The sequence below is a fragment of the Pongo pygmaeus genome, chromosome 4 (assembly GCF_028885625.2).
Source record: "Pongo pygmaeus isolate AG05252 chromosome 4, NHGRI_mPonPyg2-v2.0_pri, whole genome shotgun sequence".
Taxonomy (NCBI): Eukaryota; Metazoa; Chordata; class Mammalia; order Primates; family Hominidae; genus Pongo; species Pongo pygmaeus.
This window is the reverse complement of record NC_072377.2, coordinates 154,810,391-154,823,669: the sequence shown is the minus strand read 5'-3', so window position 1 is coordinate 154,823,669 and position 13,279 is coordinate 154,810,391. Positions and strand designations below refer to the sequence as shown.

General features: G+C 42.2%; 1 protein-coding gene across 2 annotated transcripts in view; it reads right to left on the bottom strand.

The window, feature by feature from the left end:
- HMGXB3 (HMG-box containing 3) overlaps nt 1–13,279 on the bottom strand; it is a 52,349-nt gene that overhangs the window by 8,816 nt on the left and 30,254 nt on the right. For both annotated transcript variants that reach the window (XM_054487734.2, XM_054487735.2), the window contains 5 exons: nt 11,665–11,814; nt 7,413–7,714; nt 6,819–6,946; nt 3,466–3,597; nt 2,372–2,556 (listed from right to left, as the gene is read on the bottom strand). In XM_054487734.2, the coding sequence (XP_054343709.1) occupies nt 2,372–2,556; nt 3,466–3,597; nt 6,819–6,946; nt 7,413–7,714; nt 11,665–11,814 (897 nt within the window). The remainder of the gene's footprint in view (nt 1–2,371; nt 2,557–3,465; nt 3,598–6,818; nt 6,947–7,412; nt 7,715–11,664; nt 11,815–13,279) is intronic.

The window sequence follows — 13,279 nt, the reverse complement described above, 5'->3', positions numbered from 1 at the left end:
AAGGGAACAGGAAATGCCAACCCAGGACACAAACTAACCACAGGGTCCTCCTTTATACAACTCCGAGAGAGGGGCTAACAAGTCTCTTCATGGATAACAGCATATTTAAGTTTTGTTCAATAACTTCCTGTTTTAGTTCATAGACTTCAGGATACTCTATCCCCACACATACCACACTACTCTCCACACACAGAACAAAGAAGTACCTCTATGAAAGAAGTACCTGGTACCACTGAAGGGAAGAGACAAGCAAACTGAGAGTGAAGGGAATGCTACTCCTTTCTGGGACAGAGGAGCCTTGATTGGGACAGGACAGGTGCCAGGCAGGACTAGGAGATGGCACCTTTGCAGGGAGGTGGGCCTCTGTCTATTCTTGGAAACCATAAACTTGCTGTGGCCAGATATGATCAGAAAAAACAGAACTCGGAGTCGTAGGAGGTACTGGTGAGAATGGCAGTGCTTAGGGTGCAGACTCCACAGTCAGCGGCGGAGAAAGAGCAAGGTCAATCTCAGCCCCCACCCTTCTCTGGCTGGGTGAGCTTGGGCAAGGCCCTTGGGCTTCAGTGCCTATGTCTATAAAAACCTCATGGGGTTGTAGGGAAAATTAAGTCATACAGTAAAGCACTTAGCACAGATTAAGAACTTGGCATAGTAATAAAATGTTCAATAAATCTTAGCTGCATTATTAATATTACTACTAGGCAAGCAGATTTGAATCAATCTGGAAACAGCCTCTAGATGAGATAACACTCACAAAATGGTTTAGTTGCCTGGGTTTTTAGTTGGGAAGTAAAAGACAGGACTATGCATTCAACCCTTAATATGTCTAGTGGTCCTGCCAAAATACACCAAAGCTGTACTCTACAGGTTCTGCACCTGCCTGATCAGTGAACACATGAGATCCAAGTCCAGTACCTGAAGGTCAGCTCATGTCCCAGGCTCTTGTTTACTATGGTAGAGTTCAGAGATGGAAACCTCACACTCCAATGCAACTACTGGCATACTCAAGGGGCAGTCCCTGCCTGTGAGTGTAGACCAGACCTCATGGCATGATCACAGGGAAAAGTAATCTATGGGATTTTTTTTTAAACCCTAAAGAAGGTTAAGGAAGATTTCCTACTGTTCTGTTTGCTAAGAGTTTTATCATAAATATGGGTGTAGAATCACACTGGACAACTTTTTTCCCCCATACATTTTATGAAATTATCATATAGGGTTTCCCCTTTAATCGGTTAAGTAGTGAATTACATTAACATATTTCCTACTGCTGAAACAACCTTGCTTTCCTGTGATAAACTTTGTCATGATGCATTACTGTGTTAGACCTGATTTGCTATTATTTTATTCAGACTTTCATCTATATTCATGAGTACATTCAGCCCCAATTTCTTCTCTTACATCAAATGTCTAATTTGGTTTCCAAAGTTATACAACCTTATATGATGAGTTGGGGAAATATGCCCACTTTTGTTACTTGCCTACGTTTGGAATAATATTTCTTGGATATTTGTTCTAATTAATCTATGAAGCCATCTGAGTTTGATGTTATTATTGTGTGAAAATTTTTCAGTTCAGAACCTAAGTCAGCTCAGGTCACTCTTTTCTGCCAACCCCTTCAGTGGCTCTCCATTTCACTCTGTGTAAGTCCTTAAAATAGCCCACGTTACCCTACACAGCGTCGGCCTCCTGCACCATCTGGACCTCATATACCCCACCACTCCCTCCCTTCCTCCCACACTCTGAGCTACACCACTGGTCTCCTTGCTGGTCCTCAATCATGCCCAGCAAGCCTTCCTCAGACCCTGTTCTTGCTGTTCCCTCTGCCTGGAATATTCCTCCACAAAGCCACATGGGTTTCAGATATCTACTCAAATGCTACTGTATCAGAGAGGCCTTCCCCCCTCACTGCCCTCTATAAAATACAAATGCCCTTTCCCATGACACTGTTCTTTCTCTCTTTCTTACCCAGCTTTACTGTGCTTCACAGCATTCACTATTCCTGGACAGATATTTGTTTCCTGTGTCCCCCAAACCAGAAAGTGAGCTCCATGAGGACAGACACTTTGTTTAACTACTATCTCCCAGGTGTCTAAAACATGCATTTAGTTTATGTTCAATATATTTATTATATATATTTTTTGATACTTATTCACTGGATAAATACATTTTTCAAGTGAGTAACTGAATAAACAAATGCCTCCATTTCCATCTGGCATTCCCTAAATGAAATCTTGGGCTGTGGGAAGAAAAACTCACTTGCCTCACCTAGACAGGACTGGAGCTATCCACCCCCTGGGGATATCATGTAGGAAGGGAGCTGCCAAAATGAGAGAATTCCGCAGGTCCCTCACGGTGGCTAAGAGGCACTTACCTCCACGCTCTTCAGTGCTAGCACATTCTCTTCACTCCTCTGAGCCATTTCCACTTTGGGGGCCACACCACAGATGCCACAGATCATGTCATTGTAGTCTCGGACAGTGAGGCACTCAAAGGCCCAATAGCCGTTGCACAGCAGCTCCTGCAGCTGGCTCAGCTCCTCCGAGGTCAGAGTCTTCTCTGGAAGAAGAGCAAGCACACTGAGAAGGGCACAGAAAAAGACACTGAAGCCACTAGGGATGAGCCAGTGGGTAGCAAGTAGAGCAATTCTGCCAGACTGATTCACCTTAAAGAACACTCCAGTGTACTACCTACCCTGAGGGTCAGGGATCTGGCCTGCAAGTGCTCAGGTGGCAACCCAAACAGCAATTCCCACTGGAGTGACAGCCGCCTTGTACTAAGTACTAGATGCCGTGCTGAAAGCTTTGGATATGTTATTTCATTAATCTCACCTGAATTTAATTCTTTATGAACCAGAAGCTATTATCCTCATTTTATAACTGGAGAAACAGAGGCACAAGAATAACTTGCTCAAAATCACATTGCAACAGTGGCAGAGCCAAGACTGAAACACAGGCCCATGTAACTCTAGCACCTTTGCTCTACTCCATCTGTTCTCACAGCAGGTAAGGTAGAGGGGGATTGGAGCCTATAGGAATGGGATGGGAAAAGCACAAATAGGAGTAAAGAGGGCATGGAGGAAGAAAATTCTAGACAGAAAGGATGGTCCTCACTCTTAGGTCTTGGCATGAGCCTTGGGACTGGAAGCAGATATCCCGGAGCTGTGTGGTCAGAATGAGTCTAACATGCAATGGGGCCAAGTCTCCCTATGACCAAAGAAGGCACTTCTAGAAGTCACTGGTAATCTCTTGCTAAGGGTCCCTGGATGCACAGAAAGACTCATGCTTTCCAAAATTAGTTTGGCATTTGTAAAATTCAAAAGGAAGAGTATATTAGGAAGTCAAGAATGTCTCCTTTTCAAAATAATCAGACTCTTCTTCAAAATGAGTCTTTTAACCAAATGCCATCACTGAAAATTCCCAGGGAGCTTAGGACTAACCTTGGGAAAGGGAAGAAAACAACTTTTACCTGTCTGCTCCTGCACCGACTTCAGAACAACATTGACAGACACTCTGGGGTCCTCTCCAAGCTTGATCTGGTTTCTGATTGCAAAAAGCAAGTCCAGGCTTACCAGCAGCTTGTTCCCCACATTAAAGAGACCTGCAGGTTAAGAAGAGGCAACAAGGAAATTAATGTATCATACACAATGGCAAAAAATAGAATACACACCAGCTGGGTGCGGTGGCGCGTGCCTGTAGTCACAGGCACTTGGGAGGATGAGGCAGGAGGATGAGGCGGGAGGATCGCTTGAGCCCAGGAGTTGTAGACCAACTTGGGTAACACAGTGAGAGACTCCATCTCAAAAAAACAAAACAGGCCAGGTATGGCCTGTAATCTCATGCCTGTAGTCTCAGCACTTTGGGCGGCCAAGGTGGGAGGATTGCTTGAGCCCAGGAGTTCAAGACCAGCCTGGGCAACATAGCAAAGCCCCATCTCTATTTTATTCAAGTTATATATCTTAAAAAAGGCAAAACAAAAACCCCACAACTAAATGCCCATCAATAGGGAAAGGGTTAATTAATTTATGGTGCATTCATAAAACAGAAAGCATTAAAAAGAATAAAGTATTCCAACATGGAATCCATTTTTTTAAAAAGAAGTAGATCTAACTGTTCTGACACAAAGTTGCCTATAATACATCATTAAACAAACAAACAAAAAATAATGAAATAGTACATATAGTAGATCTTTTTTCCCCCAATAAAAAAAAGAAACACTGTCCTCCCACCCAGCTCTGTCCTCAGGACCAAAGGTATCACTCTTCCTTTACACCTCACACAACTTCACCTGGGGAAAGGCCAGGAGCATCCTTTAGCTCATGAATGTGTAAGGGGTGCAACAAAGGCTATGAAATCACTCCAACACCAAATCCTGAAATGAATGAATCTGAGGAATTTAAGCGCAATTTAAGACAAATAAAAGTGGGTGATTTTATATGTGCACAAAACATAATGCACTAATCTGCACAAAAGCAAATTTTGGAGTATGTGTTCCCAGTGAAGAAGGGTACGGAGAAGTGCAAAGGCTGAAACCACAAGGGAAAGCAAAGCTCTGGTCCCATACAAATATTTTTAAAAAAGCAAAAAAGTCATGATGCCCCCAGAAATCACCAAGTACAAATGTAAAAGACAACTGATATCACATTCTGACAGGCTAGAGGTAAAACTGAATAAACAGAGCGATAAACTGAGAGAAAATTGTCAACAAAAAAGCCCAAAAGAAGAATGAAAACACTCACAAAAGAAATTTACTATAGAAAAAAACCCATAAAGGATCATAAAAAGGACATATACTCTACCTACTACAAAGAAATACAACAAATTACCTGATTATATACAAGTTTTTACCTGTAAAATTGATAAACTTAAAAAAATTATAATATCTACAAAAACAAAGTCAACAGACAAACTTAATTGTATTTCTACACTAGCAATGAATAGCTAGAAATTGAACCATGTCATTTAGCACTGAAAAAAAAAAGTAAAATACTTACATGTAAGTCTACCAAGATATGTGCAGGACCTATATGCTGAAACTAGAAAAACTGACAACCTATTAAAACGGAGAGAAAGACTATGGACTGGAAGATTCAACATTTTTAGGCATGTCAAAATTTCCCAAATTGATGTGTACAGATTGAACACAATCCAATTAAAATTCAAGCAGGACTTTGTAGATATTGACAAGCTCACTCTACAATTTATACGGAGACACACCTATTAGAACGGCTGAAAAACAAAAACAGATAATGCTAAGTATTGGCATGTAGAGCAAACTGTAACTTTTACCCATTGTGGGAAGGAATGCAAAATGGACAGCCACTTTGGTAATGCAGTTTTCTTATAAAATTAAACACACACTTACCACATGACCCAGCAATCTGACTTCTAGGTATTTACCCAAGAGAAATGAAAACTTAGGTTCACACAAAAGCTGGTATACAAATATTTGTAGCAGCTCTATTCGTAACTGCCAAACACCGGTAGCAAACCAAATATCCTCCCATGGGGAACAGATAAACAACCTGTGGTACATCCACACCACAGAAAACTACTCCACAATAAAAAGGAATAAATCACTGATAAACACAATATGGATGACTCTCAAAGGATTAACTTACTGAAAGAAGCCAGACTCAAAAGGCTACGTGCTATAATTGCTTTTACATGATATTCTGGGAAGGAGAACACTATATGGATAAAGATGAGATCAAACAGTTACCAGAGGTTGGGGGAGAGGGGTGGGTTTAAATACAAAGGAACAGTAAAAGAGAATGTTTTGGGTGATAGACCTGTTCTATATATTGATTGTGGAGGTAGTTACACCACTTAGTGCATCTGTCAGAACTTACAGGCTTGGAGCAACACACTTAACTACATGTAAATTTTAAAATACATGTTGACTAAATAAATATATAATCCTGAGTACTAGCCTAGATAGACAACAGGGTAATAGGCACTCTTGTTAACTGTTGGCAAGAGCATAAAATAGTACAAACTCAATCTAATAATATAAGACATTAAAAACATGAATTCAAAATAAAGCACCATTAACTTCTAAGACAAAGAGAATACATCAAAAATACACTTTCATCTTCAGCACTCAATTCTACAAACAAAACTTAGGATTCAACCAAAGTCTTAAAATGGTTGGTACACGGTGAGTGTTCCATAAATGCCTGATGTTGATGAATAATAGGGGAGGAAAGGGTAAATGTACAGCAATTCCACTTCTAAGTATTTGTCCAAAAGACAAATTAGGGCTGTATACAAAGACTGAATCACAAAAGTGTAAACTGGAGCACCATACATCCCTTTAAAAATGGTCATGTACTTCTCTACTTGCTGGCACAGGAAGATGCCCATGATGTATCCCTAAATTTAAAAAGCACATTCCAAAACAACATCTAGCACAACCGTACTTTTGTTCAAAGAAAGACTATAAACCTATACATCCTATAATTTCTTATATTCTGCACAGATGAATAAACATTTCTGGAAGATTGATCACATTGTTAAATAAATGTTTATCTCATGGCAGTAGCAATGCTCTTGATTTTTCGTTTCCTCTTTTTATTTGTCTGCATTTTCCAGCCCTTCCACAATGAAGATCTGTTATTTTAAAGATCCCAGTTGAGAGCTTCAACACTTGAGAGGTAAAAGTCATCTTCTGGGACTAAGACATTTAGGAAGAAGACTCCCCCTTTCTCAGAAGCCCCATCTGAGAAGGCCCAGTCCTCAAAGGGCCCGAGGTCTCATCCATACAGGCAGTTCCCAAGCCTGCTTCGGGATGCTCTGAGGGAAGAGAAGGTTGGCACCCACCTGTGTAGATGTCTATGAAGCTGTGCAGGGCCAGACAATGGGGGTTCAGACACATCTTCACCTGGGCAGTCACTGTCTGCAGACGGCTGGCTGTCAGCAGCCAGCACTCCTGGGGCCCAGCCAGGGAGCTAGTACCAGAAACATCACCAACAAAAAAAAAAAAAGAAGAGAAAGAGACTTCTTTATGGAGTTCCAGGGCTCAGTGATCAATGGCAAATTTTCATTTGCTGGAGCTTAGGATTTTTTAGGTAGGTATTTCCACTTTGTTGGAATCTCTGGAATCATCCCTACAATTAATGTAACTCTGAATTTATTACATAATTTAACCAATCCCAATGAACTCCCAAACCTAAACATTGTGTGGGGCAGTCCAGATGTAAACTAAATCCTAATCTGGTGATAGCTTTCAGGCATTTCAACAGAAATGACAATTACCAATTATTACTTTACTTTTAGCAATCAGAAAGGTAAAGGAAGCCTAAAAACGGCAGAGAATAACATCTTCACAGTTATAGTTTTAACATTTTCTGAAGAAAAGAGCAATATGAGCCAAATGGGATGGGGCAGCTAGGGGCAGAGTTAAGGGGTGCTTACTTTTGTCCCCCTTTGAATAATGGGCTGCTACAGAGAAGGCACTGCGTGGACGGAGACTCATAATAATTCGACCAAGAGGTTTGCTCGATGGTGACTGTCTCCTCACTCACGTTGGACAAGATAAGTCGAGAGCTGTTGAGTTCATGAATCAAGGCGAAGACCTCAGCCAGCTCTGACTCATTCTCAGGAATCTGCAGGACTTTGCGCAGCAGCTGCAGTGTGGACTGGCGCTGGATCTCCCTCTGGGCTGTGCTCAGGGGCTCTGTGGCATTCAGTACATCTGGGAGTGGTGAGCTCACCTCCTGGGAAGAGAGTGGATTGATCACCAAGCACTCAGAGCAGAAAGAGCCAGCTTCAGGCTAAAATAATAAAAGTCTGGGAGCAGCAGACAGATGGGGCCCATGACTGATAGGTGGGAAGCCTAGGTTCCTAACCAGCTCAGCTAATAACTCACTGTGTGACTAAAGGCTGGTTATTTTTCTCTGTGGGGCTCAGTTTCTCTACAGGTTGAGCACCCCAATCCAAAACGCTCTGAAATCTGAAATTTTTTGACCACTGAGACAACATTCAAGGGATATGCTCATTAAACATCTCAGATTTTGAATTACTGGATTAGGGATGCTCAAGCAGTATGTATTCTGCAAATATTGCAAATTATGAAATAATCCAAAACACTTCTAGTATCAAGCACTTCAGATACGGGATAGTCAACCTGTATCAGTAAATGAGAGGATTATATACAATTCCTGGTAATGGATTCAACACTTAGCTCTCATTCATCAGGTATGGGGTTTAGAGGATAACAGACCCAGGTTTCAGTTCTGGATATGCCACTTAACAGCTGTGTATGTGGGACCCAAGGCAATTTACTTAATCTTTCTGAGTCTCAATTTCCTCATCGGTGAAATGGGGCATAAAAATAGTAATCTCCTAGAGCTATTATACAGATTAAGTAAGATATTATAAGTAAAGCACTTAGCACAATGCCTATGGTGCAATGAAGGCTCTATGATAGTTTTGATACATAAACAAATATCTGCACTGCTTAAAGTTATCTGTCTTTAATTCTCGGTGGATTCTGGGTACAAGGTAATTTTGTATACCAGTTAGAGGCTTCCAGGAACAATGTTCTGAAATACTCATTAAAAAAAGGTCTTTCTCAAGCAGGTCTCTCTTCAATGGAGCTCCTCCCTGATCCTTTTTGCCAAGGCAGCATAAATCACTCCCCGCTTTGTGTTCTCTGAGTGTACCCCTTGACTGCAGAATTCATCATCTGATAGCTGCTAAACCACCACCCTCCCCGCTTCAGTAAGGGTAGGATTCTGCGTATTTACTGATTCCCAACCAGCATGATGCCTGAGACACACACAAGATACTGATTCATATCTGATGGACATATTATACATGGCTCTGTAGAAGTTAAATGCTTAATGCTATAGTTTGGATGTTTACCCTCTCCAAATCTCATGTTGAAATGTGATCCCCAACGTTGAAGGCAGGTCCTAAAGGGAGGTATTTGGGTCGGGGGGCAGATCCCTCATGAGTAGATTAACGTGGGGCAGGGGCAAGGGAGGTGGTGAATGAGTTTTGCTTCCTCTTTCTGCATGTGATCTCTGTGCACGCTGGCTCCCCTTGCCTTCCATCATGAGTGGAAGCAGTCTGAGGCCCTCACCAGAAAAAGATGTTGGTGCTATGCTTCTTGTACAGACTGCCAAATTATAAGCCACATAAACCTCTTTGCTTTATAAATTGCCTAGCCTCAGGTATTCTTTTATAGCAACACAAAACAGACTAGGACACTTAATAAGGAGCTTTTTATTAACTCTGCATACCTATGACAACTTTCATTTATAATAGCTTGGTTATCTTTCTCTCCCACTAGACTGTAAGCTCTCCAAGGGAAAGAGCCACGTCCTATTCATCTCTGAAAGCCTGGCCCATAGCAGGCATTCAATATATGCTGGCGGAGAGAATTATTTAATTAATGGCTACAGAAGAGCTGACTAACACTAGAATGAGCTGCCCCGAGAGGCTGTGTGTTCTCAGTCATGACTGAAACCATAGCTGGAAGACCACTTGGCAGGAATACTGTCCTGTGACTCTCGCCAGAGATGAAGGATAGGAAGGACTAAAGATCATTCCAGCTCAGAGATGTGAAAACATTCGGCTACCAGGGGGCTCCAAATGACAACACACAAGAAGGTCCCTGTGGTTCTGACCAGTGCTTTATTTTCTGGAAAGCAGTAATTACAGTGTATTTCTCCAAACTTTAGGAGATTGGAAAGTAATGGAAGGTCTGCAGATGAGGGTCCTGGGGGTGGGCAGTTCTCAGTTAACCAAATACAGAGGGATATAAGTTTAAGAGTGGGATTTGAAATTGGCAAGAGGTCCCTAGATAATTTCCTATGTCACCTGAAAAGTTAAGTCACTTCATCATCCTAGATCTAGAGAGTAACACCCACTTCCACTGCAAACTGCACAAACAGCTAAAATGAACTGGAAGGAGAAAGGAATGCTCAGAGCTTCTACCTACACAGAACTCAATTCTATCTCCTAATTACAGAGAGACACACTTTGTATATGCAAGCTCCAGGGTTAGAAGGTGCAGGAAAAACAGACATACCTGCCCTAGAAGAGATTGTGGTCTCATAGGGAGTTAAGAAAAGCAGTCAATATGGGGTGTGATCAATGCTATGGCAAGAGGAGCACATTAAAACCCATTGAAAATCTGGGAAGAAAGCTTACTTCCAGCAGCAGGCATCCAGTGGAGCAAGAGAATCTGATGAAAGCTACAGGCTCATTTTGCATGCAATTTCAGGGATTTATAAACTCCTTGAAACTCAATTCTCAGACTTCTCTAAGGCTCCTGTCTCTAAGAGTAAAATGCCCAGATCTAATCAACCTTGCCCACCTTACTTTACCAATGGAGAAACTAAAGCTCGGGAGAGGGAAGCTTCCAACTCAGGGTCACTCCCAGCCCCAGTGTTTTTCCCACCAAGCCACTAGTGCCCACATACTTTGGTTCCACTTTCCTTTCTCACAAGGACAATAACCTCAGAACATCACCTCAAGCATGGAAACAGACCTGCAGACCAGGGTGAGATTCATCATCAAAAAGGCCTCTCTCCATATACAAATAAACCTTCAAGCTTGAAGCAGTTCTCCCCATCTCTGTAGTCCTGTCTACTCCCAAACCCTCATCCCATACATTCCCCTCTTGAATTAACTTTCCTCTAGGCCTCTCCCCGGCTCAAGGACATTCAGTAGGACCCCACTGATTAAAGAACAAACTGACAAGACCTTCCATGACATGGTTCCAAGATGCTTTTCAGGTCTTATTTTCCCTAACACCCCTTCTCCCACCCCATGCCCCCATGCCATCTCCTCCAGCCAAATGGAACACTCTTCAGGTTCACTCACACTTATCCTTAAGTATGGCATGCCTTCCACTTCCATCCAAAACCTGCCTGCCTTTCAAGGTCCAGCCTTGATCTGGAGTGACCAGGCTCCATCTCAGGTCCTGACCTGTTCTGTGTGCCATCCCCTCTTTCCCCAAGGCAGACCAGTGACATTTCTCTTCTTACCCTTATTTTAGTCCTTCCATTTGCTGCCTCAAGTGCCACCGTTTTCTGTTCACTTTAAAAAACTCATATGGAAATTCTGAGGACCTCTGAAAATGCCCATTTTTCCTGGTAACAGTAATAATAATAATAGCAGCCCTAAGAAGCCAAATGGAATGTATTTTACTATCCACGTAGTTTGGCCCAACTTCAGAGAGGAGGGCTGCCTAGACTGCTAGAAATAAAGCTTTGATTAACTAAAAGCTTTCCAAGGAACCTGAGAAAGCAGCGGTGGTCTAATCTACAAAGTCTTAGGTTGGCATTCTCTATTTACCGAAACAGTAAATCAACTTACAGGTCTTGTATCAGGCCTCAGAGGTAAGGGGATGAAACCCTTTCGTCCCTCTCCTTTCACTCCTACTTAAGGCCTGTGCTACATCATTCTCTGCAGTGAGTGAACTCTTGGTTCTCAGAGATCAAGATACGTAGTCAACCCCTTCACCCTGGCAATGGGGACAAGGAGGCTCAGAGAAAAGGCGGCACTTGCTCAGGTTCAGAACCCACCAACTGGTTCCAGTTTGGATGCTCTAACTGCCACCATGTACTTTAAAAATCCTCTTATTTCTACTAAGACAGGTTCACTAACAGAGCCCAGAACAGGCCAGGGAATGTGTTTGGGGGAAGCAACTCACAATAGCCTTGGTGGTTTTCTCAGTCCGGTCTTTGGCAAGGTTAACACCACAGCTGGGACAAATGCGAGGTTTGTGCCTGTTGGTGTAGACATAGCTACAAGAGGGATTCTTGCACTTTCCCCGGCCTCTTGATGTAGCCAGGCCCAAATCCTAAAAAATAAAGACCAGTGTTCAATTCTACAAAAATTAAGTTAAACCTGGGCAGAATCCAGAACCAGAATGAGCAGCTGCCAGTAAATCAGAGAAGAGAGTGGCAACTGCAAACCAGATTCAGCCTAACTTCAAGAGCCTTAACCTTTTCTGCAGTTAACTCTTTTACTTTTAATACAGGCTGTAAATTTTTGGCAAATCCAGTCCAGTCCTTCCCTATCTGTGAAACAAGAGAGTTGACTCTCAATGGTCAGAAACTCAAATGCCTTCAGGGTTCAGGCAGTTGGTGGAGTAAAGCAGGTCTGTTTAAACAAAGAGTGCTAGAGACTGGTGAACTAAAGAGTTCAAGCCCTGCCTGAAGACGAACTGTGACTTACGGACTATTAAAGCTCAAAGCTCTAGCATCTAAGCTCCTATGACAAGTTACTATCTAATCAGCAGAAGAGAGGGTCTACTCAGGGGTAGTTCCCCCTAAATGGTAAATCTAGTTGTCTCCTGTAGCCAAAGGGAGTTGTGAGTGAAGGCATGGAAAAGGTAGTGATTATATTTAGGTCATGGAAGAAAGAAATCTGAGCAGATGTCCACGAAAAGAGACACATTCTGCTTAGAGATCAGGTCAGGCCAGATATTAACCCATCACATTGTGCTGTCTTGTTTGCTACTGAATCCCCAGCACAGATCCTGGCACAGAATATGTGCTCAATAAATATTTTTCGAAGGAATGAATGACCCTTTCCGAACCTGTCTGCCATTATGAGGCAAGAATTTTTAAAAATCTAGCTGTTCTCTCAAAATCTGTTCATCTTAATCAAATCAGCTAGACAAACCGCCAAAAGACATCTGACTGGTTGATACTTTAAGCATCAACAGAATTAGAGAATGTTGAGAGCGACAGATGCCCCCAAGATGTCTAAACCAATGCAGCATTTTACAGATAGTGAAACTAAGGACCACAGAAGGAAAGAATCTTGCCCAGGGGCATATGGCATGCTAGCAGCAGAGCCAGAACTCCTTTCGGACCAGGTCTCGCAGCTGTCTAGCATTTATTTCCCTGCTCTATGCTGCCTGCCCTACAAAAGGGTGATCCCAATGTCACACATTTGTCCATTAGGATGTTAATATGTGTTATGTTAAAAATAAAGGGAAAACCCTGTGGGAAACACTAGGTTAAACAAAATAAGCTGCTTTACTAAAGTACTTCTCTATTTTACTTTAAGACACGCGTGTTGAACTGGACTCTGTTTTAGGGAGAAAAAGGCAATGTCGCCTAAACGTAACTGTGGAACACCCTTTCCAAGATAAAAGGTTCCAAGACAGCTAAATGTTAAATCTGGACTGGATTCTCATCTCTGGCAACTCTCAATAAAAATACACTAATCTCAGCTGTCCTACACTTTATAAATCTCACCTGGAAAGAGACCAAAACAACCCAGCAGATTCATCCAGTAGCTATCATTTGCATCAG